At 36.0% G+C, this 25695-nt stretch overlaps 2 protein-coding genes across 4 annotated transcripts in view; one reads left to right on the forward strand and one right to left on the reverse strand.

Annotated features, from left to right (window-relative positions):
* Positions 1-4465, reverse strand: part of LOC132156239 (vesicular glutamate transporter 3-like) — a 19390-nt gene extending 14925 nt beyond the window's left edge. The window contains exon 1 of the mRNA XM_059565150.1: positions 4327-4465. The gene's annotated coding sequence lies outside the window, so the exon portion shown is untranslated. The remainder of the gene's footprint in view (positions 1-4326) is intronic.
* Positions 4421-25695, forward strand: part of LOC132156237 (basic helix-loop-helix ARNT-like protein 1) — a 25942-nt gene continuing 4667 nt past the window's right edge. Inside the window, exons 1-10 of one of the 3 annotated variants that reach the window (XM_059565146.1) lie at positions 4426-4719; positions 19783-19912; positions 21107-21160; positions 21256-21297; positions 21476-21633; positions 21810-21889; positions 22090-22182; positions 22520-22637; positions 23410-23556; positions 24363-24603. In XM_059565146.1, the coding sequence (XP_059421129.1) occupies positions 4662-4719; positions 19783-19912; positions 21107-21160; positions 21256-21297; positions 21476-21633; positions 21810-21889; positions 22090-22182; positions 22520-22637; positions 23410-23556; positions 24363-24603 (1121 nt within the window). In that variant the 5' untranslated portion in view covers positions 4426-4661. Of the gene's footprint in view, positions 4720-19782; positions 19913-21106; positions 21161-21255; positions 21298-21475; positions 21634-21809; positions 21890-22089; positions 22183-22519; positions 22638-23409; positions 23557-24362; positions 24604-25695 lie in introns of all 3 variants that reach the window. The other 2 variants (XM_059565147.1, XM_059565148.1) reach the window with 2 other exon arrangements.

Genomic DNA, 25695 nt, shown 5'->3' on the forward strand with positions numbered 1-25695 from the left:
AAAAACTTAAACATTGTGTAAATAGCACAAATAAATAAAAATAAACGAACATACAAATTAAACAATTTCAAACAGGGCCCACTGGTACAACCTTCACCGGGTCCCCGCTGACCCCAGCTACGGCCCTGCTCACGCCTGTTTCACACATACACCGTCTGCAGTGTGTATGCAGTCCGTGTGCGTTACGTATGTGGTGCAGCACGGACTCAATGTGCTTTCACACAGGATGCAATTGGAGTTCGCTACTCGGTACGTAAAAGATCGCTGCACTGCTGCAGACGCAACGCTCCTGGAACGCAACTGGAATCTGTTAACATGGGTGCGTAAAAAAATAGGCAAGCGCATACGCACTGCAGACCAGAGTATGTGTGAAACAGGCGTAAGGTTGTTTGCACCTTGTGCAATGTGGAATTAGTTTACAGCTTTTACAAGCACTTTTAGATGCATTTTGGAAACAGGAGATGAGCTCCTTTTCTAATGCACCACCTAGCTTGATAAACCCCTTCTCAAAGACTTACTGTTTGTCAATTTTATTTGGGTAGCATACATATTCTGAATGCCTTCGGCAGAATTCGAATGAGCCATTTTAATCTAGATTAATTTCAAGATCACAGTGAGATTAATCTAGATTAAAAATATTAATATATGCCCAAAACTAATATATATATATATATTTATTTTATTTTTTTGCTTAGTTGTAGAACTATGCTTTTGATCTTTTATAAAGATATAGAAACAATATATTTCCTAAATATGCATTTGCACTGCATCAAATCTTTGCTGCCCAGCTTGTTTTCCTCTGTGCTAATGCATCATAGAGGTCAAATTAATGGAGCAGTCGTCACATAAAGTATTCAACTGCATTATAGAATATTATGTTTTCTGTTTGCAATATCTTTCTGGTGTGAGTTAGCTTTCCTGTGTCTCAGTTTCCACAACTTAAGCTTATGGTTGTATGACTCTCAGGGTTTATGATTCGTCATTATAAGGGCTTTTATAAAATAACAATAATTAGTATAGAGAAATAAGGGAAGCTGAGCAAATTTATATTGAAAACATTTCAATGACTTCTCTAGAACTGGAAATAATCCTTTTTTAAATCACTTATACTTCTGTGTTTTCAGAGAAATATAGTGTTAATAATAAAACATTGTTTTTCAAAGCACAGTTGTGTTGTTATAATACAGTCCGTTACAGCTACACAGAGGTGGAAAGTAACGAATTACATTTACTCGCGTTACTGTAATTGAGTAGCTTTTTTGTGTACTAATACTTTTTAAAGTAATTTTTTTAATCTGTAATTTTACTCTTACTTAAGTATATTTTGTTTAAAGTATTGTACTTCGCTACATTTTAAAACACATTAATTACTGAGTAAAAAAAAAAATCGCTCCCTGGAAACTACGGCAGTAAATGGGCAGGAGGGCAAACTGGCGCTAAAATCACAAGAAAGATGCAGACGGACAAAACAGGCGTTAGTGGTGCAGACACAGCTGAAAACGAAACCCCGTCATATTCTGAAGTTTAACTCGAAGGAAATGAAGTGAACCCCTGGCCTGGCCATATGTATGCTCTATTATGCAGTGTAAGCTGTACTTGCCTAGGAAGACCAAACTAGCAGCTTATAAAATCTCGACGAGACATCCACTCTTCGCAAGAATGTAGAGCTAAGCTAAATAATTGCATCGTTGCATTGGTGGTTAAAATGAAGCTTTGACATGTTAGCAAGAGGTTTTACACAAATTAGCCAAAAAGACAGTGGTGAGGAGTGTGCTATATATATCGTCTGTGATAATATCATAATTTTTGTTTTAATGATGTGCGCGCGCATTTATAGTGCGTTCTTTCACTGTGTGATTCAGTCTCCTAAAATGCATTTAGAATGATCACAAAATTGAAGATATAGGGGCAGAAAATTCACATATTTATATAATTTCATATATTAAATCAAATTCACACAAAGAAGGCCGTCTTTTCCTCCAAAAATCATCATAAATATATACATACATAAATACATATATAACAGTTCAGTAAACAAGTTAATTAAGAGACTTACGTTTTAGACACCATATTGCCTTTTTTAGCTCTATTTCTACAACAGAAAATAATTCCAAACACAGCCACCAAAGCACAGTTTTGCGTCTCTGAGCAACGTGACAGTGTTTCGTTCCTGAATGAATCAACCGTTTAAATGATTCGGTTCAATCGCAATGACTCACTTATTAACAGTGACTTGCTGACACATACTGGCCATTTTAATTTCACATTTAAAGTATCTTTTGATTTTTTTAAATAATTAATTTCTTATCATTTCAAATGAGTATTCAACATTTTATGTCTTGTATATCAAAACATTATTCATGCATTTGTAACTGCAGGTTAAATGCATTCTTGTCCTGCACTAAACAGTGTAATACATCTAAATGCCACTTCCAATGAATCTACTGCATTTCCTCTGCATTAAAAGATGAGTTTGTTGATACTGATTTGCCTGGTAACAGCCCAATTGTTTTATTATTCTAAATAACTGATTCCTTTAACTAAAAACAACTAGTTTGAGATTAATAGACCTATCCCAGGGGTGTCAAACTCAGTTCCTGGAGGGTCGTAGCCCTGCAGAGTTTAGTTCTAACCCTGCTCCAGCACACATATCATGTAGTTTTCAAATAAACCTAAATGATTAGATTAGCTGGATCAGGTGTGTTTAATTAGGGTTAAATCTAAACTGTGCAGGACTGTGGCCCTCCAGGAACTGAGTTTGACACCCTTGGCCTGTCCCATTTTTGACTCCCTCCCACTGTTAAAATGTAATTAAGTAATTTTTACTCTGAGTAAATTTTAAATGAGTTACTTTTTACTTTTACTTGAGTTGAATTTAAGACTGGTACTTTTACTTGTACTTAAGTAAAATTTCATTAATGTAATGGTACTTTTACTTGAGTAGAATATTTTTGTACTCTTTCCACCTCTGCAGCTACATTAATGAGATAATATTACCTGCGATCTTTAGACACCAATAGAGGAAAATAAAAATGAATAAGATGCGGAAGTCTTGTCCACTAGCTGGCGATAGTGTTTTTCTTTTTCTTTCAGAGTCGGTTACTCAAAAGTTTCGATGCAAACAGGTGAAAGTTTAATCAGGACAGAAGAAAAGTTATTGGTTTCAACCAGCAAAAAAAAAAAATTATTTAATAAAATAAAAAATATAAAAAATAAATAAATGCAAAGACACATTCATGAAATGTATCCATACAATCTATCAAACAGAAAAGAGACGATACATTCACAATGGTGATTAAAGTCAATATAAAAACAAATGCCACTTTTGAGAACAGTCTTTATTATTATTTTTTCACGTGACAAAAAAAATACATATACAGTTTCTCTAAGCAAAATAATTAAAGTTTAAATAGCATTAAATACAGTAAAGGCCGCTATTGTGATTTATGGAACAATATTACAGTTTACTTATTATTTAAAAGTTATCATTAAATTAATAAAATAAGGATAGCCTAATTCAGTTTAGTCTGTTAAAACATTAAATAGTTCATGTCTGACTGGCAAGCTTCTTAAAAATAAATATTTACCAGGCTACCAGTAAAGGTAGTTTCATTTGTACAATATGATCAGTTTACTCAAAATAAACCGGTAAAACTGATTGCCACAACGAATAAAATAATATAAGAAAAATCATACACGAAATTTAAAACGTCATTGTGGCTTCCTTTATGAATTTTATTTAGTTTTTTTTTTGTAGGCTACTTGACACACATTTACACGGGTAGCCTAGACTGCAACTGCAAGTATTTCGAAAATATCTGAAATTGTCGCAGACAGAGAAATATGGGAATTTTAAAGATACTGAAACAAATTATTAAGACTAAATCTTTTTAAAATATATAAAATATTTTGACACTTTTAAACAAATCAAATAGCCTAATAGTTTTTGTGAAGGTTTCCTTTTTTTTTTTTTTTTGTAATACCATTTAGCCTACTTACCCCAACAAATCAGTTACATATGTACATTCAGCTCATGCCTCATTATAAAACACAGCTCTAGTCTATGTCTATATATCTATCTATCTATCTATATATATATATATATATATATATATATATATATATATATATATATATATATATATATATATATATATATATATATATATATGATGGTGCAAGAACTGAATGCGATATGGTCGGTCGAATTACATTGCTGCAATCGAGAAGATGACTGACCGGCACCCGTTCAGTTCAGTACCGCATACCGCCATCGCATCCGTGACCGCATTTTTCTAGGCTTGCATAACATATCGCGTGACTTACTAGGTTAGTAACGTGAGGGAACGGACAAACAGAGAGGGCGGTGTTGATGGTAGGAGGAGATTGTGCGTCGACGTCTTCCGCGTTTCCCCGGATTTCAACCACTGTCCTGATTCCATCGTGTCTTCTCCTTGCACGTTTTACGCTCAGCCCACCCTCCCAATTGAGTTAGTTGTAAAGAAAAAAAAACAGTTAAATAAATTATACAGGACTTAACGCCCCCCTTCCCCTTCACCTCTCCTCTTTCTCCCCCCCTTCGCAAATAACTAACATTACCACCGCCTTCGTTCTCCACATGCAGCATCGGAGTCCTGGGCCCCGGCGCACCGGCTCCAGCCATGTCGGCGAGGAATACAGCGGCTGGCGGCGGTGACGGAGCGATAGAGGAAAAGACAGGTAACTCGCCGCTTAAAACAATAGAATAAACAAGTTAGCCCACCCTCGACGGGTCCGCTTGAAGCGGAAAGAGCTGCTGTAGATTGCGCTGAGTGCCGGTGGAGGAGAGGGAGCTCTCGGTGTTCCCAGCTGATTGGTTTGCACACTCGCGTTCGCAGCGAAACTAGGTCAGTAGTTCAGTAGAGCGAACTCTAGCAAACACGAGCAGAGGCGCGTTGGAACCGCTCACAGTGGCATATTTGTGGCTATACCTCGGCATTTAACCCTATATTCTGGTTTTTACGTGACTGACAAACGCGTTTTTAAGACGTAGTATGTTGGGCAGTAGTTATTTTAGGAGGCCTTTTGGCGGATTGGTTGCCGTCACATTCAGTCAGATGTAGCTATGCTAGGATACTTCTTTATATGTCTTTATTGGTGTATTCGTTGCTACTGTTAACTTTTTCTTTTGTATGTTTTGGGGAAATTTTGTGTCTTTCATATGACAATGCAATTTTTTTTGTGTCACATGTGTTGTTCGTGGTCAAAAGTGACCAAACACCTAAAATGTTTTATATATATATATATAAAAAAAAATAGAGACAATATTTAGACTTTCTCAAAGATTACTTTTTTGTAAAGGTTTAGATTTTTCTGTTTGAGATGTCAGTTTTTGCATTTACATTACAAAAACATTTTGTGAAACAGTAAAACCTGAACGCAGAGAATTTTTGTTCATTTTTTTTATTACACATAGCATCAAAATTAAACAAACAAAATGAACTGGAATGCTTTATCAGAGGGTAATCAAACTGATTTAAAACTCTTATTTGAGGCTTCTGGAATGTGTCTGTTTTGCACTCTTGATATTTTATGGTGTCACCCTTTCTTTGCTGTGCATTATTTTTCTGCATCGGTAATGATTTGTAGATTGTACACTCAGAAAATTATCTGTATTTTTATGTATTTCCCATTTATTTCCAACGGTGGTCATTTCTGACCATGAACAACAAAGGTATGACATAGCACATAGACAGCCGTAAAAGTAATTGTTTCGTACCACTCCGATGAAGTAGCAAAACATTTTTTATTTTTATCTAAAATGACAGAACAACACCACAGGGTTTTTCTTAACCTCCGCTGATGATCACGAGAAAATATGATCTCCGAAAAATGCATTAAATCGATGGTCAATTTTGTGTTTTGCAAAGTGTGCTGCTTAAGCTGTTGTGGTGTTCATTCACATTGCTTCGAGATTGTGTAGAGTGATCAGATGCATTTTAAATCACTGCAAAAAAATAACTTTTCACAAAAAAATAATTTCACTGTTTTTGTGTCTATGATGCACTGATAAACTCTATGATGCACTGATAAACTCACACTTTGTCTATGATGCACTGATAAACTCACACTTTGTCTTTTGGGACTTCCTGCAGATTACCCTCATAATTAAAATAAGCATGCACATTATTTTCCTCACAAGGTTTACTGGCACTCAGCCATGTTTCCACTCATTTTTGTGCTCTCATCCGAGTGAACGCTTCCGGAATGAGTGTCCGCGCTGCTTCACGTTCACTTCAGAAAATTGGTGCACATCACTAGTCCTATTATGCGTTATGTATCTAGTGTTGTTGTAATGCTTAAATATAACAATTCATTGTAATAACACAATACATTCATTAAATAATTATGACTGTTTGGGATTTAAGACAAATCTGGGGCTGTCCTAAATTTCAGAAGTTATTTACGATGATTATTAAGAAGATTCTTTTCAAGAATGTGAATTCTTCTCAAGTTTTGTCTTAAGGGCAATATTAAGAAAAAAAAAAAGATAAGAATATTCTTAAGAAGATTTTATAGGAATGCAAAATATTCTTCACTTTTTTTTTCTTAAGTTTAAAATTAATAAGAAAATGGCAGTTGAAAATAAATTTCTTCTAAAGAATGTGAATCCGGCCTAGAAGACTGGTGCAAAGTTATTTTCTCTCATGAGGCTTCCCTTCTGACTGTTTGGGACATCTGGAAAATCGATTGTTCGGAGAAAAGGTTAATGCTACTGTGACGTGCCAACAGTAAAGTATCCTGAGACCATCCATGTGTGGGGTTGCTTTTCAACCAAGGGAGTGGGCTCTCTCATAATTCTGTCCCAAAACACTGCCATGAATAAATAATGGTATTAAAACGTCCTGCAAGAGCAACATCTTCCAACAATCCATGATCAAGTTGGTGATGATCCGTGCAATTTCCAGCATTATGGAGCACCATGTCACATAGCAAGAGTGATAAAGAAGTGACTCTAAGATCATTATAGAAATGTTGAATCTGTGGCCAGGCAACTCCCCGGATCTCATTCCCATAGTGAACCTGTGGTCAGTATTCAAAAGTCGAGTGGACAAGCATAAGCCAACAAATTGTGATCAACTCGGGATTTAATAAGGCAAGAATGGGTCGCCATCAGTCAGGATTTAGTCCAGAGGATAATATCCAGCATGCCGAAGCAAATTGCAGAGGTTATGAAGAACAAGGGTCAACAACACTGTAAATATTGACTTATTATATATATTTTTGGCAATAAAATCCTTTAAAACTATATATAATAATGCTTATATGCTTATCATTGTTTTTTTAGTACCATAGACACATGGAAAAATATTCTACAAATACTGAAGCAGCAAACTTTGCAAATCACAAAATTTGTCACTGCTAAAGCCCATGACTTGCGTATAATGGTGGAAATGATAAAGAATATAACTGTTCTGTTTGCGATTCATTTTTTTTGGTTGTTCCGGTTCCTTAAAGTTAGCCACGCTTTTAGTAATTTTGAGTGTAAAATATATAGAAATAAAATAAATAATTATTGTATGTACGGTACGCTCTCAGCATTTTGTTCAACACAAAAAAGCAGGAATTATTCATTACAATTGTAGTGACTATTTAGATAATACATAAATGCTGTTGGGCATACCCGTAAATTAAAGGGGTGCTATTATACTTTTTCAACTTTAGTTAGCCTGTAATGTTGTTGTTTGAGCATAAACAGATCAGCAAAGTTACAAAGCTCAAAGTCCAATTTAAAAGAAGAGATTTTATTTGACAGAAATCACTTTTCAAAAACTACAATGAACGACTCGTTTGGACTACAACGCATATTTTCCTGGATTTGTGATCTCACAAAGATTGACGAATGGGATGCAACCTGGTTGAGCTGCAATAGAGAAGGCAACGAGTGTTATGACTATGTCGGAGACCACAAGTCTTTCCAAGACAGACGAGCTTAGAGTGGTTACAATCACCTGGTTTAAATCACGCTCAAATTGATTTGATTATGAGGCAATATTTACACTGAAGCTTGCAGCAGGCTGATTTGGTAAGAGGCAGGACACTTCCCGACCTGGTGCCGAGTGCCAAGTATAGGTCTCTACAGCAGGGATGTCACACTCAATTCCTGGAGGGCCGGAACCCTGCATAGTTAGATTCAACCCTAATTAAACACACCTGAACCAACTAATTAAGTCATTCAGGCTTATTTGAAAGCTACATGGTATGTGTGCTGGTGGAGCAGGGATGGAATAAAACTCTGCAGGGCTCTGGCCCTCCAGGCAAGAATTGAGTTTGACACCCCTGCTCTACAGGAAAGTAATGGGAGTTACCAGATCAGGGTGTTTTTAGACCATGATACCTGGCTGATGTCATAGTGATGGTAGGTTTAGGGGTGGAGTAAAGTAAGGGGGATCCTTTTGATTGCATGATTTAGAAACACCCACAAGGTCAGAAACGCCCACTTTTGCTCTGCAGAGACCTAAGTCTCCTGAGTGCTGTCAATCACAACACAAACGGACCCAGCTAACAAATTACAGCACAGACTGGCCGAGCTAACCAATCACGACACATCTCGTATTCCAGAAGGCGGACCTTCATTTGATACAGGAACTATTTGAGCCTTTCATGCCAGACAGGGGAGAGAGGTATTGTAATAATGTAAAAAATGTGAAAAATAATGTTTTTCGAACAACCTAGTATGAGAGCCTGTTCTAGTACACCCCCAAAACAAAATAGGACCCCTTTAAATAAAAATAGTAAACGAACATGAAATGTGATTAAGATATTTAATCAAATTACTCCTATAATTTATGTATTACCACAAATCTTAATGTGTATCTTTAACACATTGCAATGACCAACTTAACAGAACAAGTATTTTAAGACCTGACAAAACTAACACCTTGCGATTTCAGTAAGCGAGTCAAATTAATTCATTAATAATCAATTGATTGGATCATAAGTGCTTTAAATTTCCAAAACATCGGTTCACAAGTAATTCGTTCGTAGATCGGAAGTTTTTGGTTCTCAGTCATTTATACATTAAAGAGTGCCAAACTATAATACAGGCTTTTAATAAATCATAATTTATTTTGTTAATTCTTGTTCTTTAATATATATTTTAGTATAAACTCTATTGTTCTACTTAGGAAAGTTTACTAAGCCCTTTTTGGTCCGTTTTCTCTATTTTTACATTTCGGCTTATAAACCATATGTAATGATGATGGACCACCATGAATTTGAATTTTTGCAATATGTTTATAAAGGAAGTATGAGTGAAAAATTGTACAATAAACTAGAGAATTTCAAAAACGAAAATGAGATTTTTGTCATTTATTACTGAAAATCCTACCTCAGACAACAAAAGTGAAAAGTTTTTGACCCAAAAATATATTTTTCAAACCCTTTGCTTGACAGAAATGGGTTAATGTTCAAGGAAATGTGTAAAGAACAATTCAATAATTAACTTTATTTACAAACAGTCCTAGGCGTTTTTTCATTTTTGGGACTAAGCCCTTTTTTGGTCCGTTTTCTCTATTTTTACATTTCGGCTTATAAACCATATGTAATGATGATGGACCACCATGTATTTGGTATCGATGGATTCAGAAGACCCTAAGCTACCATAAGCATGCAATATGCAATATGTTTATAAAGGAAGTATGAGTGAAAGAAAATGTACAATAAACTAGAGAATTTCAAAAACGAAAATTAGATTTGTCATTTATTACTGAAAATCACACAATATAGAACAGTTTTTGGAAAAAAAAAATATATTTTTCAAACTCTTTGCTTGACAGAAATGTGTTATTGTTTAATCAAATGTGTAAAGAACAATTAAATAATTAACTTTTTTTACAAACAGTCCTAGGCATGCCAGTGAGCAAAGCAAGGCCTCGCCAGGAAGTTGCAGAGGGGCACATGGCATGCCCCACACTGCCAGGGGGTCTTGTTGTACACTTTGCTTGCCTTGCAATGCTCACAGTACTTTCTGACATCTGCAGGCTTGTGTGCAGGGTTTGCTGGGTCCAAGGGAGCAATGGGTAGGGGTGTGTGGTGAGTTGTCCTGTCTGCATCCTGCATCAGAGCAAATACACAATAAAACTGGAAGCTTTTTTTGTGTGTCAAAATTCAATGTAGAAAAAAATAACTCCTATAAACTCATGTAACCCTATGAAACTCCACTGTACACTAAAAACGCATTTCACCTCTCTTGACCTGAGCAGTTTACTTAGTTGAGTAAGTCAGTCTATTGAAACAAATTTCACACCACTCTTGAACTGAGTTTACAGGGAAAGAGTAGTATAGTACACTAAAATAAATATTTCATGCCTCAATCGCTATCTGACTAAAAATCCAAAACATATACATACTCAAGATGTATGATATAATAAATTATAACGATAAAGAGGTTATTTGAAGTTACATACCAGTCCTCAAATGGATCTTCCCCATCCTGGTAAAATACTTCGTCATCTGTGTAAAAGCTGTCTGCTCCAGATTTCTCCTCGTCACTTTCCAGTAATTGTTCCAGAGCTTGTTCTGCCGTAAATCTTTTACTGCTTGCCATTTTGATAAAACAATTCTGTAATAATGCTAGATCTCTCTCGAATTTATCTCTTTGTGCTCGCTAATACTCCGATCGCTCTCTGTAACACTCCGATCGCTTTCTGCTTTCTCCACCTGCTGATTCTCCGATCGGTTATTGATTACACCTGGCTGCCAGTCTTTTACTATAGTCCAGCCAGCTTTTACAAGGCTACAGCAGAGCTACAGAGTCATCTGAATGGCTAGAATAAATCATGGTAACCTTCCTCTGATTGGGTTAGAAAAATATTCCTCCCAGCGGCAATTTTTACATTGGTTGTTGCGTGTTGAATCTGCCTAACATAATCGTTTTCATTGGGCTGTTTACGCAGTGGTATTGCGCAATAAGGAAGCGTGTTTAATATACAACCTGGATACCGCTGTTTTCAATCTGAGGAAGACGGCAAAAAAGACCGCATCTCTCTAGCATTAATAGTTTTTGAGATAACTACACATTTGTAAAAGTATAACCCCAGAGGGTTAAAGAGTGCCAAATTATAATACAGACTTTTAATAAATCATAATTTATTTTGTTAATTCTTGTTCTTTAATATATATTTTAATATAAACTCTATTGTTCTACTTCAGAAAGTTTATTCTATGTATTAACTTTACTGTATGTATTGTATGTGAGTCAGTTTTTTTTTTTTGGAGGTTACAAATACATTGTCTAGTACAGATGCCTTTTCCTTAGTGAATTCAGCCTCGTTTTTAATGAGTGAAACTGCCTGCTGTGACGTAAATGGGAATCATTAGCATTGTGAGGTCATAGTGCTGCCTGATCTAGTCTGATTTCTTGTAACGTGACTGTTGTGTAATATGTAGGTCAAACTCGGCACACTTGTAGGACAGAGCTGTGATGGCCTCCTCTTGCTCGGCGTTCCTTTCTCTCTTCAGCCTAACTCAATCAGTCAACCTTTGCATAACTAGCCTATAAACAATATGAAACAAAGCTGTTCAGTGTTTGTTCATAGGGGTAGTTGTGCTCTTAATTCTTGCTAAAGTGTGTAACCTAAATCTGCTGTCAGTTTGGTTCCTCTCGTGACAGACTCACCCCTCCCCTTCCCCAACACTGAAAAACGTGACTGAAATTTATGGACTCATCTGGAAAGTATGTCTCTTAGGTAACTGGCCTTTTGGGTTACAGATTCCAGTCCATTCAGTGATAGGTGTTTTTTCAGGTCAATTATTTACTATCTGACCCGTCTGGTAAATTCTGGCAAAGCTGATAAATAAAATGCACTTGCCCTGGTAAATTATCTGTGGAAATTATTTGTAGGTGGGAAAAGACAGCATTGTATGTTAACACCTTCTTCATTTATTTATTAATGTGAGTCTTCCCTCAATGATGTAAATATGTTTATAACGGAGATAATAAAGTTTATCAATTGCTATTAAAATGTTAGCCACATCAACATGATTTCTAAATAAGGAGTAAAAGCAATAATAAAAACATTGAATGAATTTCAAAAGTCTATGCCAGTTTTGCTTATAAGTGGGAAGTAAACGAAGATAGTTTGTTGCATGAGATTGAAACTTACGTGATTTTTATCACTTTTATTTTTAAATTTTTATAAAAATCAAGAGACACTAATATTGAATTAATTAACACGAAGTATTTTTTTTATCTTTAAAGTGTCACTATTATGCCATTTCTAAGATTCATAATATTGTTTTGGGAGTACAATACGTTTACATGCATGCAAGGTCAAAAAAACACTTATTTTCTCAGAATATGCATTTAATATCACCTCATTTTCCAACAATTCCCAAACGATTTGTTCAAAGCAGTTCTAAGATTCAGTCTCTCTAATCCTATCCTTTCTGTGAGCCTACTCTGCTTTGATTGGTCAGATGGCCCAGTCTGTTGTGATTGGTCTACTGCTTAAAGCATTTGTCGCCCATTGCCATAGTTCTGTTTTTCGCCCCCCCCCCCCCCTAGATAGAAAATGTAAACAGCTATTATTTATCATATTTACAGGTTGTGGTCCAGTGGAGCCAGCTGGGCCAAATAAACTCAGGCTGAACCATCTTTCAAGAGCAAGCGTTTTGTGAATTCTGCATTGAACTCCTCGAGTAAAATGATGGGAACACAAGAAAGATTGAGGTGGTTCTGCTGAGGTACAATGGAAAAAATGAGTTTTAACCACTGATTCTTTACACCCTCATCTTTCAAAAGGGAAAATAAAGCAAATTTACTTTCACAGCATGGGAAACAGCTTCTTCTCCACATAATGTTAACCACACAAACAAGAAACTGTGTTTTAGGGAGGGTCAAGCTGTTCACAGCCCTCCAACGTAGAACATAGGCAGGAATTATGCAAATGTGTTGCCCTCTGATGTTTAGCCATCACAGAAGTGGGATTTAAAGTACTGATGACTCACTTAGGCTGTTCAGGGTCGATTCTTTCTTTTAGGAGACAATTGTGTTTATTGTGCAACTTTGCAGATTGTTTACATTCACATGCAGCTACATTATACTCTGCATGAAAGTGAAATGGCATAATAGGGGCATTTTAAATAGGAGAATTATACGTTTATAGCTTATGTTTGTAGTGGTTATAGCCATGAATTAATTGCCTAATTATCAAAATAATTAAGTGTTCTTTTAAAGCAGTCAGTTGATAAATTGCCAGCTGTTGAGGCAAGGCACTTTTGTAATTTGTTGGAAAAATGAGGTCACTTGTTTTTTGTTTTTTTTACTAATTTGTCATGGCTAGAGATTTTCATATTTAAGACAAATGTCTTGAGTGATTCAGTCTAAAACTGAACTGAAAAATAGAACATATCATGAAATTCATTTTCACTACATTAATATGGAGAAGTCTGAAATTAACATAATTGCTGCATTGCTTTTGTTGTACAGAAAATCCACCATTCAATGCCAAGATGCTTCAACCGAAATCATTTGTGGTTTTTAACAACCTAGACATTAGTAATTGACATTCATGCTTTAGTAAAAGGACAGTACCAGTGTTTAATTTAACTATGGGAAGAATGAACATGGTTTTTCATCTGAATCATCAATTTGATGTGAAATTTTAAAAAGACACAATGCCATTGTCAGCTGCACAATTTATTAGCAACCATAGCCATTTCTTTTTTGAGCTTAAACCAGTAATGTAAATGCAGACATAATAAATGTAGTATATATTGGTTGTCTTTTTGGAAAAATTGATTGTGATTGGCCAATCGCACAATATTTTTGTATGATCAGTGCCAAACTTGTTTTTAACAATTTCAGCTGAAATCAATATCTATTTACTCAAAATTTCATTTATTTATTATATATTTGTTTTTGTAAGTAGCAATTTAATAATTAGAATAATCTGCAGTCAGCCAAGCAAAAAATGATTTCCCATTTTGAAGATAGAGAAGAGGACTGATAGCATGGCATTATGGGCTGTTTAAGGTCAGGCTGCATATCATAAATCATTCTCTACTCGCAAACCACATATATGCCTTGGTGAGACATTTAAAGAATAGAATTTGCTAGAGCATGCAATACATCACAGAAAACGGTCTTATAATTTTACAGGTGACATAAGAAATTGTGACATCAGTAGTTACAATTAAACCCTGTGTTTAACTATTTGTCCAACATTTCACTTAACAATAAATTTAATACTTAACAACGAGATGAAAATACTATTAAAGTGTAGTGCCAAAAGTGTGCAAAAGCTAAATTCAGTGGAATCACACTTTTGTCACGTTTTTTTATTGCACAGCGTTTGACATAAATAAATTGAGTTTGGACATGTTTCTCGTGCTGCTCTATGGTAACAGCGCAAAGTGTCATGTATATTTACCTCACCCAGTGACAGGATAATTTGTCTCTCTGATAACTCTGACATCAACTGTCTTTCCAAGTTATTTAGACAGATTATCTTGTAGATTGAGGCATTTTGCAACTTGTGGGTGTGTATTGCATTTAATGACATTTAAAGCGTATAATTACACTTTAAATGCACTTGTTTTGAGAAAGAAGTAGGTAAGGTTAAGGTGTTGAGTGCATGGCTATAGCCAGGGTTTGAAAATTAGTGAGGGGGGGGGTTAATAACCCCATACAACTCATTATATCCACAAAATACTTTAGAGACAAACATGTAGATGTTTGTGAAATATGTTTTATCTGTTTTGGAGGGATGAACATTGTACCACAATTATACCATATTTATTGCATCAAAATTAGTTTATACTTTATAGATTAGGGGTGGATAACTTTATCAGTTGTTTATTATTCATGCAACAATACATATAACTGTAATCTTTTTCATCAATAATCATTGCTATATAGATTATAAATTTGTCTAGTGCACTTATGAATGCCTGACTTTGTAAAAATGTAACTACTATACTGAATGAAATAGCATAGACTTAAGTTCTTCATGACTAGTGTATACAGTACAGACAGACCAAAAGTTTGGACACACCTTCTCATTCAAAGAGTTTTCTTTATTTTCATGACTAAGAAAATTGTAGAGTCACACTGAAGGCATCAAAACTATGAATTAACACATGTGGAATTATATACATAACAAAAAAGTGTGAAACAACTGAAAATATGTCATATTCTAGGTTCTTCAAAGTAGCCACCTTTTGCTTTGATTACTGCTTTGCACACTCTTGGCATTCTCTTGATGAGCTTCAAGAGGTAGTCACCTGAAATGGTCTTCCAACAGTCTTGAAGGAGTTCCCCGAGAGATGCTTAGCACTTGTTGGCCCTTTTGCCTTCTGTCTGCGGTCTAGCTTACCCCAGACCATCTCGATTGGGTTCAGGTCCGGTGACTGTGGAGGCCAGGTCATCTGGCGCAGCACCCCATCACTCTCCTTCTTGGTCAAATAGCCCTTACACAGCCTGGAGGTGTGTTTGGGGTCATTGTCCTGTTGAAAAATAAATGATGGTCCAACTAAACGCAAACCGGATGGAATAGCATGCCGCTGCAAGATGCTGTGGTAGCCATGCTGGTTCAGTATGCCTTCAATTTTTAATAAATCCCCAACAGTGTCACCAGCAAAGCACCCCCACACCATCACACCTCCTCCTCCATGCTTCACGGTGGGAACCAGGCATGTAGAGTCCATCCGTTCACCTTTTCTGCGTTGCACAAAGACATGGGGGTTGGAACCAAAGATCTCAAATTTGCACTCATCAGACCAAAGCACAGATTTCCACTGGTCTAATGTCCATTCCTTGTGTTCTTTAGCCCAAACAAGTCTCTTCTGCTTGTTGCCTTTCTTTAGCAGTGGTTTCCTAGCAGATATTCTACCATGAAGGCCTGATTCACACGGTCTCCTCTTAACAGTTGTCCTAGAGATGTGTCTGCTGCTAGAACTCCGTGTGCCATTGACCTGGTCTCTAATCTGAGCTGCTGTTAACCTGCGATTTCTGAGGCTGGTGACTCGGATGAACTTATCCTCCGCAGCAGAGGTCACTCTGGGTCTTCCTTTCCTGGGGCGATCCGCATGTGAGCCAGTTTCTTTGTAGCGCTTGATGGTTTTTGTGACTGCACTTGGGGACACTTTCGTGGTTTTTCCAATTTTTCGGACTGACTGACCTTCATTTCTTAAAGTAATGATGGCCACTCGTTTTCCTGTACTTAGCTGCTTTTTTCAGTCTATTTAGTAGGACTATCAGCTGTGTATCCACCTGACTTCTGCACAACACAACGGATGGTCCCAACCCCATTTATAAGGCAAGAAATCACACTTATTAAACCTTACAGGGCACACCGGTGAAGTGAAAACCATTTCAGGTGACTACCTCTTGAAGCTCATCAAGAGAATGCCAAGAGTGTGCAAAGTAGTAATCAAAGCAAAAGGTGGCTACTTTGAAGAACCTACAATATGACATATTTTCAGTTGTTTCACACTTTTTTGCTATGTATATAATTCCACATGTGTTAATTCATAGTTTTGATGCCTTCAGTGTGAATCTACAATTTTCATAGTCATGAAAATAAAGAAAACTCTTTGAATGAGAAGGTGTGTCCAAACTTTTGGTCTGTACTGTATATATATATATATATATATTTCAAATCCTTTGCAGATAAGATAATAATCGCTAATTCTAAATTACAACTTCCCACTCTATTAAATTTAAAAAGTGACAAATTATGTGGAAAACACGAATCCAAAGACACTTCTAACAGCTGGATCTGGCAAAACGGTGGAGGCTGTGCCTGTGCCCTCACTCAAAACTGGAAACCAATAAATTTTCATACCATGGGCACTGAACATTATTGCACACTGTCTAAATATGAAGATTAAATGGCAAATTTGTCATTCAGAGAATAAATTTAATTTCTGAACATGAAAAATTTACTGAGGTCCGGACCTCGATGACCTCATAGCTGGCTATGGGCATGAGTGATGTTCTTTTTGAAAATAATTATAACATTTTTACGCATGGGTATGTATATTTATGTATGCATTTGAATGATAAAATTGTGAGTGACGTCCTGGAAAATGAATAGCGAGTCAGTGAAATGTTTCTCTTGTTTAAATGACATCACGCAATCGTCATGAGCTGGCACCTGAATGCAGGTCAGTGAAGTCCAGGTAAATATCATGAGCCAGTGAAAGACGGAGCTCTTCACTGTTGTGTGCAGCCTTCCTATCAGCCTCATAAACCCAAATAATCCCGCCGGATCTTCACTACGGCACATAGGATTAAATATCAGGTTGTTGCTGATCTGTTAACAACTATTTAGGTCATGTGGCCTGCACAGAACTGTTAAATATAGGAGCCAGGGGGCACAAGCTGTGTTTGGCCCATTCCATTGTAGCCTGAACCTGACCACACACTAGGATTGTGCAGATAGACAGTAGTATCGTGTATGGCCTGTGACTGATGCCTTTGACGATAGCAAGATGATTATTATTATTATTCTTATCACCAGGCTAATATTATAATCGAATAAATATTGGGGCCCTTTTTATTCCATATGTTTTTTCCCGCTTTTTTACAGTGTTGCGTGGTCTAACCAATTACGCACAATTCCGTTAAGTTTATGAATGCAGTGGCCAATCAGAGGCATTCAAATTAGTCATCGCTGAAACACCTGAGCAGTGTTGCCAGGTCCAAAGTTTTCCCGTGACATTTGCCTACTTTAACACTTGTTTTTCCTGTCCGCGAGTTGAAGCGACTTCAATAACGTGACATTTAGCCCCTGAAATGTGAATTTTATCAGCAGAACCCCACCAAAAACGTGTATTTTACCCCCAGGAATGGGATTTTTATAGATGGAAACCCACCATCCACCCCGGAAACGCAATTGGGCTGGTTTTGGAGCTGGGTTTCTTGTGAAAAAATGGCATTTAAACAAAAAGGTGTGGATTTACATGCGATAAATATAGGTTTATTTATCATAACGTGTAGACCGTTTCACTGATTATAACGGGAGTGCATTAAGTCACTAAAGACTGAAGTTAGTGATGTTCTGTGATAATGTAACTTTAAATGTCCTTTGCTCGTTTTATGTAGCTGTTTGAATAACCAAGTAAGCATATAATTAGTAACTTACAATGTTTCTATTAAGTTATGTTAAATATGAATTCACTAATATAAAAAAAATTGACATGACATATGCTGCTTGACTAATGTGTTGTTAACAGATAACTCTAACATACATTAGGCTGCTTTTATTCTTACCCGGGAGTTGGTTCACTATTAGGATATGGCCCATCACTAACGTGTGTACATATGGCAATCAGAGGAGGATGTGCAGATCCAGTTCAGGGCCTCATGAGGTGTCTGTTGTGGAGAGAAGCAGGGAGTTTGTGAATGGATTATGGTGGTCAATGGCAATAACAGATGGCAAATACAGCTCCGTTGAAGGAGTCATATGGTGCAATTTCAAGTTTTCCTTTCTCTTTGCCGATTAAAACATTATTATAATTATTTTTTTTTTTTATTGAAGTAATAATATTGTATGAAGAGTTCTATTTTTTATTTATATTTTTCAATTCACAATGTATTCGTATTGTAGCTTTACTTCTGTATGGACTTTGTTGTTATTTTCAATAATAATAATAATAATAATAATGATGCTGAAAATTTGAAAAAAATGTTTCCATTAAATAAATTATTACCGATTAATCTCTTATTATTATTTATTGATATAATTATAATATGTGTAGCTTTACTTCAGCATAGACTAATTGTTGATGTTATTTGAAAATAATAATAATTTAATCAATAATAATTACATTTTCCTTTTATGAAATTCATTTTTCATTTTTGTTGTTGTTGTTATTGTCACCATTATTGCATTTTACCACACAATAATGATATTCTAATGAAACCTTCTATACATTCTGGCCAGTTAAACCCTTATTGTTATTTTGGTGGAAGAGTTTCTGTTTCTGCATTTTAGAAGTGAACCACGTTGAACCTTTCACTTTGAATATATTTAAGTTCCACACTTCTGTATTAATAATAATTACCCGAGGGCATTTTGATTTTAATTTGATTAATATAAACCAAAACTGAAATTTAACTGACAATTCTTCTTCCATCAGAGTCCTTTGCCTTTATTTGCAACAATAACTATAAATGTGGTTCAGTGATTTTGCCAAAACCCAAAAGCCTTTTTAACCCAATGGATGCATGATCTGATCTTCGTGTTTGACAATGCTGTTTTGTACTCAATAATGGAGGCTGGATATTATGTAAATATAAATAGATACACCTCTACAAAGGCTTCTTTTAAAGCTTTTTGTTTGTACAGGAAGCCGAAGACCATACTGTATATTAAAACGAAGTCTTGTATTCCTCCTTGTCTGAATAAGCCTATAGATGTGCATAAAGGAAGTTCTTGCGAAGGTGAATTAAGTTGTCTGTATTGTGCTCGTGGTCAGAAAGCCTTAATGAGGCAAGTAGTTCTCCGTAAACTTTCCTTTCGAAGAACCAGGTGTAAACTGGGTTTCTGGGTTTTAAGATTACACTTATAAGACATAATTTCCTGTTTATTATCACCACACAGACAAAAAGTATCACTCTGAATTCACACAAAAATCCTTTGTTTGTGCGCCGATTACAGATGGTCTGATTCTTCAGATGTCTGTTATGAAATCTATTCCTCGGTGCCCTGGTTCCAATATGTAGCACATTGTTGTTTTTGGCACGTTTCTTTTTGGCACTTTACTATAATAAATCCCTCCCACCATTGGCAGGAGACGCATTAGAGGAAGAACCCCAGGGCCTCTCTGTCTCTCTGTCTGGTTTGATGACCCCCTCCTCAGCCGCCGGCATGGCCTCGGGCATAGAGCTGCCCAGGAAACGGAAAGGCAGCATGGACAACGCGTGAGTATATTTATACTTTTACATATTTACATTTGTCTCTAGAAGCTGGCGGGTTGACAAAAAAATGACCATAACTGTAAATATATCACAATATTGTGGTTTTTGTAGTAAGAATAAATTAAAGATTGAATGGTTTATAAATTAAACAACAGTTTGGTAATGCATATTTGTATATAATCTAATTATTTATATATTTAAATCTTATGCTAAAGAATCAAAAACAATTTCTTAAATGATTTAAAAGTTATTTACATTTATTTGTTCAAAAGTCTGTGTGTGTGTGTGTGTGTGTGTGTGTGCATGTTAAATTAATACTGTTCTTTGCCAAAGACAAGAATGTTAAATTAGTCAAAACTGACATTTCTAATGTTCAAAAGATTTCTTTTAAATCCTGTTATTTTGAACTTTACATCAAAGAATCCTGGAAAAATATGTCATGGCTTTCACAAAATGTATATTAAGCAAAATAAGAAATTATTCTTGAGGACCAAATCAGCATATTTGAATGATTTCTGAAGGATTATATGAAACTGAAGACTGGCGTTATGACTGCTGAAAATTCAGCTTTGGCATTACAGGAATATACTATATTATAAAATAGAAAAATCATTTTAAATTAATAATATTTCACAATTACTGTTTTTACTGAAATAAATGCAGCTTTTAAATTTTAGGTTTTTCATTATTATCTAAAATTGAAATGATTATTCCCAGACCTCATTTATTTTCTCTTCTTATTTGGAACCTGGTTGACACAAATCAAGTGATATTTTATTCTAAATAAGTCAGAGTATGGAATAAGTGTGATTTTACTCATATATACACACACTTGCCTGTGACCGCCTAGGCTTAATTCTTATTGATTTGACAAGTCATGTTGTACAGCCATATTATTTGCTGCTGTCTTTGCTGCTTTGATTTTTGCATTACTCCATTTTTCTTTGTGATTAAAGTAAATTCCTTCCCACATAAATGTCTATATATGCTACATATCCTCATACCACCCAGACCTATAGTGTCTTGAAAAAGTTTGTGTGTGGGTTTGAGAGTGTAGCACATTAATATTTGATATTGGGAATTTCAATGAGTCAAGATGCGTTGGGAAGGAAAGTGCGTGGTCTGTGTTTAACGTCCTGTTAGAATCATGGTAGCATTTCATGAGTCACTTTAATCATCTCGCCACTTTGTTTCCAGGGAAACAAAATCCGCATCAAATCTAGAGGAGGATATGGAGGACGATCAGGGAAGGTACTGAGCCCATTACTATACTCAGTATGGCTCTCCTTATATTTATTACTTCTAACACATCTGTATGTATTTTTTTTTTTATTACGTTTTCTTAGATCGGAAGGAGATGACCAGCAATTAAAAATTAAGTGTATCAGGTACTTATCGTCACTAAATATAATTTAATTTATTCAAATGTAAGTTTAAATTTACATTTATTATTTCATTTTATTTAGTTAAATTTTTACTCTGTCATTGAAACTCTAACACACACAAAAAAATGTTTAGTGATGTATTTCAGCTCAGTGAAGTTTCATCTTAAATTTCATCTTGTAGAGAACCTCACAGTCAGATTGAGAAACGACGGCGAGATAAGATGAATAACTTGATTGACGAGTTGGCAGCGATGATACCCACCTGTAACCCCATGTCCCGCAAACTTGACAAACTCACTGTGTTACGAATGGCTGTCCAGCACCTCAAATCACTCAAAGGTACCTGGACGCCTCGCAAATGCCTTAACAATTAGCTTTTTGTGTAGCCTAGCATGCACAAAGGCTAATATTGAACTTGTAAATGTATTTTTCTTCATGAATACCTCATTATGTCCAAACAAACAGTGATGAATGTTCTTAAATGTATATGGGGTAATGGAGTGCCTGTTTTTCAGGAGCGACCAGCTCATTTGCAGAAGCCAATTACAAACCTGCATTCCTCCCAGACGATGAGCTCAAACACCTTGTCCTAAGGGTAAATCCGATCATTTACAGCATTGTGACTTAAAGCTATTCATTACGTAGCGGAATAAATATCAAGACAAATTATTGATGATGTGGGTAGAAGAGGCTCCAAAAATACTGTAGCTTTTGTTTAAACGGGGCAGTTTGACTGTTTGCGATTTTGAATTTACATCATCAACCCTAAATGATCTCTCTCCATCTCTTGTCCAGGCTGCAGATGGATTTCTCTTTGTGGTTGGCTGTGACCGTGGAAAAATAATCTTTGCATCAGAATCAGTTTCAAAAATCCTGAACTACAGTCCGGTAGGACAGTTCGACTATAAAAAAAAAATCTAAACAGAGAATGTTTTATATTAAAGGGACAGTTCACCCAAAAATGAAAATTAGGCTGTTTTTACTTGCATTATGTTGTCTACAAAACTAAAGTCAAGCCTTTAAGCATGATATTTCCAGTTAATAGTAGGTTTTAGGATAAATCTTGGATGTCCAAACATTACTGTTCATGTATTTTGAAGGATTTTAAGGGCTGTTTCAAAAACGGCATTTGTTTACTTGGTGATAAACGATTAGGTTTATGATGTGACTTGTTAGCAAACCGTATTAGTTCGATCATGCCTCATTTGAATGGTTTTCTCCGCAGACGGAGTTAATTGGACAGAGCCTGTTTGATTATGTTCATCCAAAGGACATTGGTAAACTGAAGGAACAGCTGTCCGCCACTGAACTCTACCCGCGGGAGCGCCTCATCGACGCCAAAAGTAAACATATTTAGACTGTAATAAGTTTTTTTTTTCAGTGTTAAGTTTGTGTACGTGTTTTCTGAATGCTTTTCTGAAGTGTGCACAATGTACGCAGTCTGCTTAATGAATATACAATATTCAGTACAGTTCAAATATTTGGGGTTTTTAAGATTTTTGATTTTGAAAGAAGTCTCTTATGATCACCAAGGCTGCATTTATTTGTTTACAAATAAAAACGGTAATATTCCTGTAATATTATTACAATTTAAAATGACTGCTTTTTATTTTAATATATTTTAAAAATGGAATCTGAAATTTCAGCAGCCATTACTCTAGTCAGTGTCACCTGTTTCTGCAGAAATCATTTGGTGTTCAAATAAGATTTATTATTATTATTAACAATGTTGAAAAAAATGGTTCTACTTAATATTTCTGTGGAAACCGTGATACATTCTTGAGTAATATAATGTAATATATAAAATAATATAATTAATATAATCTTCCATAACATTATACATGTCTTAACTGTCACATTTGATCAGTTTGATGTGTCTTTGTTTAATACAAGTATTAATATCTTTAAAAGAAAATCTTACCAACCCCAAACCTTTTTTTTTTTCATTATTCATTGCTAGTTGATTTATTTACACCATTTCCTGGCACAAAGCACAATAAATGTAGTCCAGGTTTTCCAAAACCATAGGATTGCTTTTGTAAAAAAAAAAAAAAAAAGTTTTTTGGGAAAACCATGTCTTCAACCAGTCTGACTTTCTCTGGTGTTTGTGTGTAGCGGGATTGCAGGTGCAGGCTGAGCTCCCCGTCGGAGCAGCTCGACTTTGCTCTGGAGCCCGGCGCTCATTCTTCTGCCGAATGAAGTACAACAAAGTTACCATCAAAGAGGAGAAGGTCTTTCAGGCTGGGGCCTCAAAAAAGAAAGGTCAGGATACAGTCAGGAGCTTAATTAAGTTGCTAAAGATGCTTCTCAAATTCTAATGATGACATTAAGTGAATCAGAAGAGCCTTTTGTTCATGCAATCAAATGCATTGTGATGGAACCTATTACTGAAATCTGTTTTGATTGCTCTGTAACAAAAAAAGAGAAAGAAAATAGAAGTTAACTAAAAGTTATATTTCCTTGGCTTCAGACTGGCAATATCTCTCTTCTGGCTGAGAACCAAAGGTCCAAGATTCATTTGTGACGTGGTCTGCATATTTACTCCATTACACATGTCATCTCTTCTTCTTTCTTCTCGCCACATGCAGTGGTTTAAGCACAGCTTGTGGGATTTCATTCCAACAGCTTTATTCCTACAAAGTTGTTGGATAGTGACTTCACTTTGGAAAGTGTTTTGCTGTGCTGTCTGGACTTGGACAGCATTGACGTTTCTGTTCTTGGTGAGCATGGCCTTTTCCAAACTGCCCAGAGCAGTTAGTTGTTCAGGCAACCCTGTAAAGCCATGCATTGATTTTTATGCATTGAACATTCATTATAAGCTAGTTTTTCAAAATTACAGTATGTTCAGCATGTTGAGCAAAAGCTTATATTCAAGCTTTGCTGCATATCACATTTGGCACACTTTGTGAGGTGTTTGTCACAGCACGTTTTTAGAATAAATCAAGCAAAAAAAAAAACGAAAAAGGAATGAAACGTGCACCTTTGTGTTCCTCTTTAACAGCATTTGGTGGAACATTTGGCTTGCAGCTCACCTGTAAATTGACTGTTTTGATTGACTGTCCCACCAGAGTCACAGCGGTACTGCACTGTGCACTGCACGGGCTACATGCGTACCTGGCCCAAGCGCCAGCTGGGCACGGAGGGGGAGGCTGAGGCGGATAAAGAGAGCTCCCATTTCAGCTGCCTGGTAGCAGTGGGCCGCATGCACCCCCACACCCTCCCGCAGGCCAACGGAGAGATCAAGGTCAAGCCCACCGAATTTGTCACCCGCTACGCCATGGATGGCAAATTCACCTTTGTTGATCAACGGTAAGTTGACTTTTTTTTTTTGGGGGGGGTGGTAACTACATGTGAATTTTTGTTATTCACAATTTTTTGTGTGCATAATTTTATTTAACCAAATTAATTAAGAACAAGTTCTTATTTTCAATAACAGCCTGGCAGGATAATTAATATCTACTGAGAAACATACAAACATATACTACAATACATAAAAAAATAAAAGAAAAATCTCAGTTACAGGTCGAGGTCAGAGCACGTACTAGTAATTTTTTAAATGTACATACAGGAATATGTGTCTCTAATTTCAATAACTTTTGTAGCACATTACAATGTTTCTTTTCTATAATCATAGTCATTTATGCAAACTAAGTCAACGTGTAATTACCCACATATAACTTCTTCGAGTACCATTCAGTAGTAAGTTGATTGTACATTGACACTTCATTCTCACTAGAGGGCAGCATGGGTTTTCTTTTCAAAACGTACCGTATTTTTCGGACTATAAGTCGCACCTGAGTATAAGTCGCATCAGTCCAAAAATATGTCATGATGAGGAAAAAAACATATATAAGTCGCACCGGACTGTAAGTCGCATTTATTTAGAACCAATAGAAAACATTACCGTCTCCAGCCGCGAGAGGGCGCTCTAAGTCTTCAGTGTAGACTACAGGAGCACTGAGCAGCATAGAGTAGACGGTAGGGCTGCACGATATTGGGAAAAAATGACATTGCGATATTTTATTTTTCTGCGATATATATTGCGATATTTTTTCTTACAAACAAAAATGGGGTGAGCACACTTACATTCTCATTTCGCGTTGTTTGAAAACGGCTCGCTCTCTCTCGGTCTCTCTCTCTCAATTCAATTCATATTGCTTTATTGGCATGACATACAAAGGTACATATTGCCAAAGCATTGTACATAGCAGAATAGAAACAAAAAAAAAACAAAAATACATATATATTCATAAGAAAAAAAAATTACATGCAAAATAAATCCATATACATTTCTGTAAACATTGATGGTACTTCTAATGTACTCTCTGTCTGTCTCTCTCGCGCGCGCTCTCTCTCCCTGTCTCTCGCGCGCGCGTTTTCTGTCTGTCTCCCTCGCGCGCG

The sequence above is a fragment of the Carassius carassius genome, chromosome 13 (assembly GCF_963082965.1).
Source record: "Carassius carassius chromosome 13, fCarCar2.1, whole genome shotgun sequence".
Classification (NCBI taxonomy): Eukaryota; Metazoa; Chordata; class Actinopteri; order Cypriniformes; family Cyprinidae; genus Carassius; species Carassius carassius.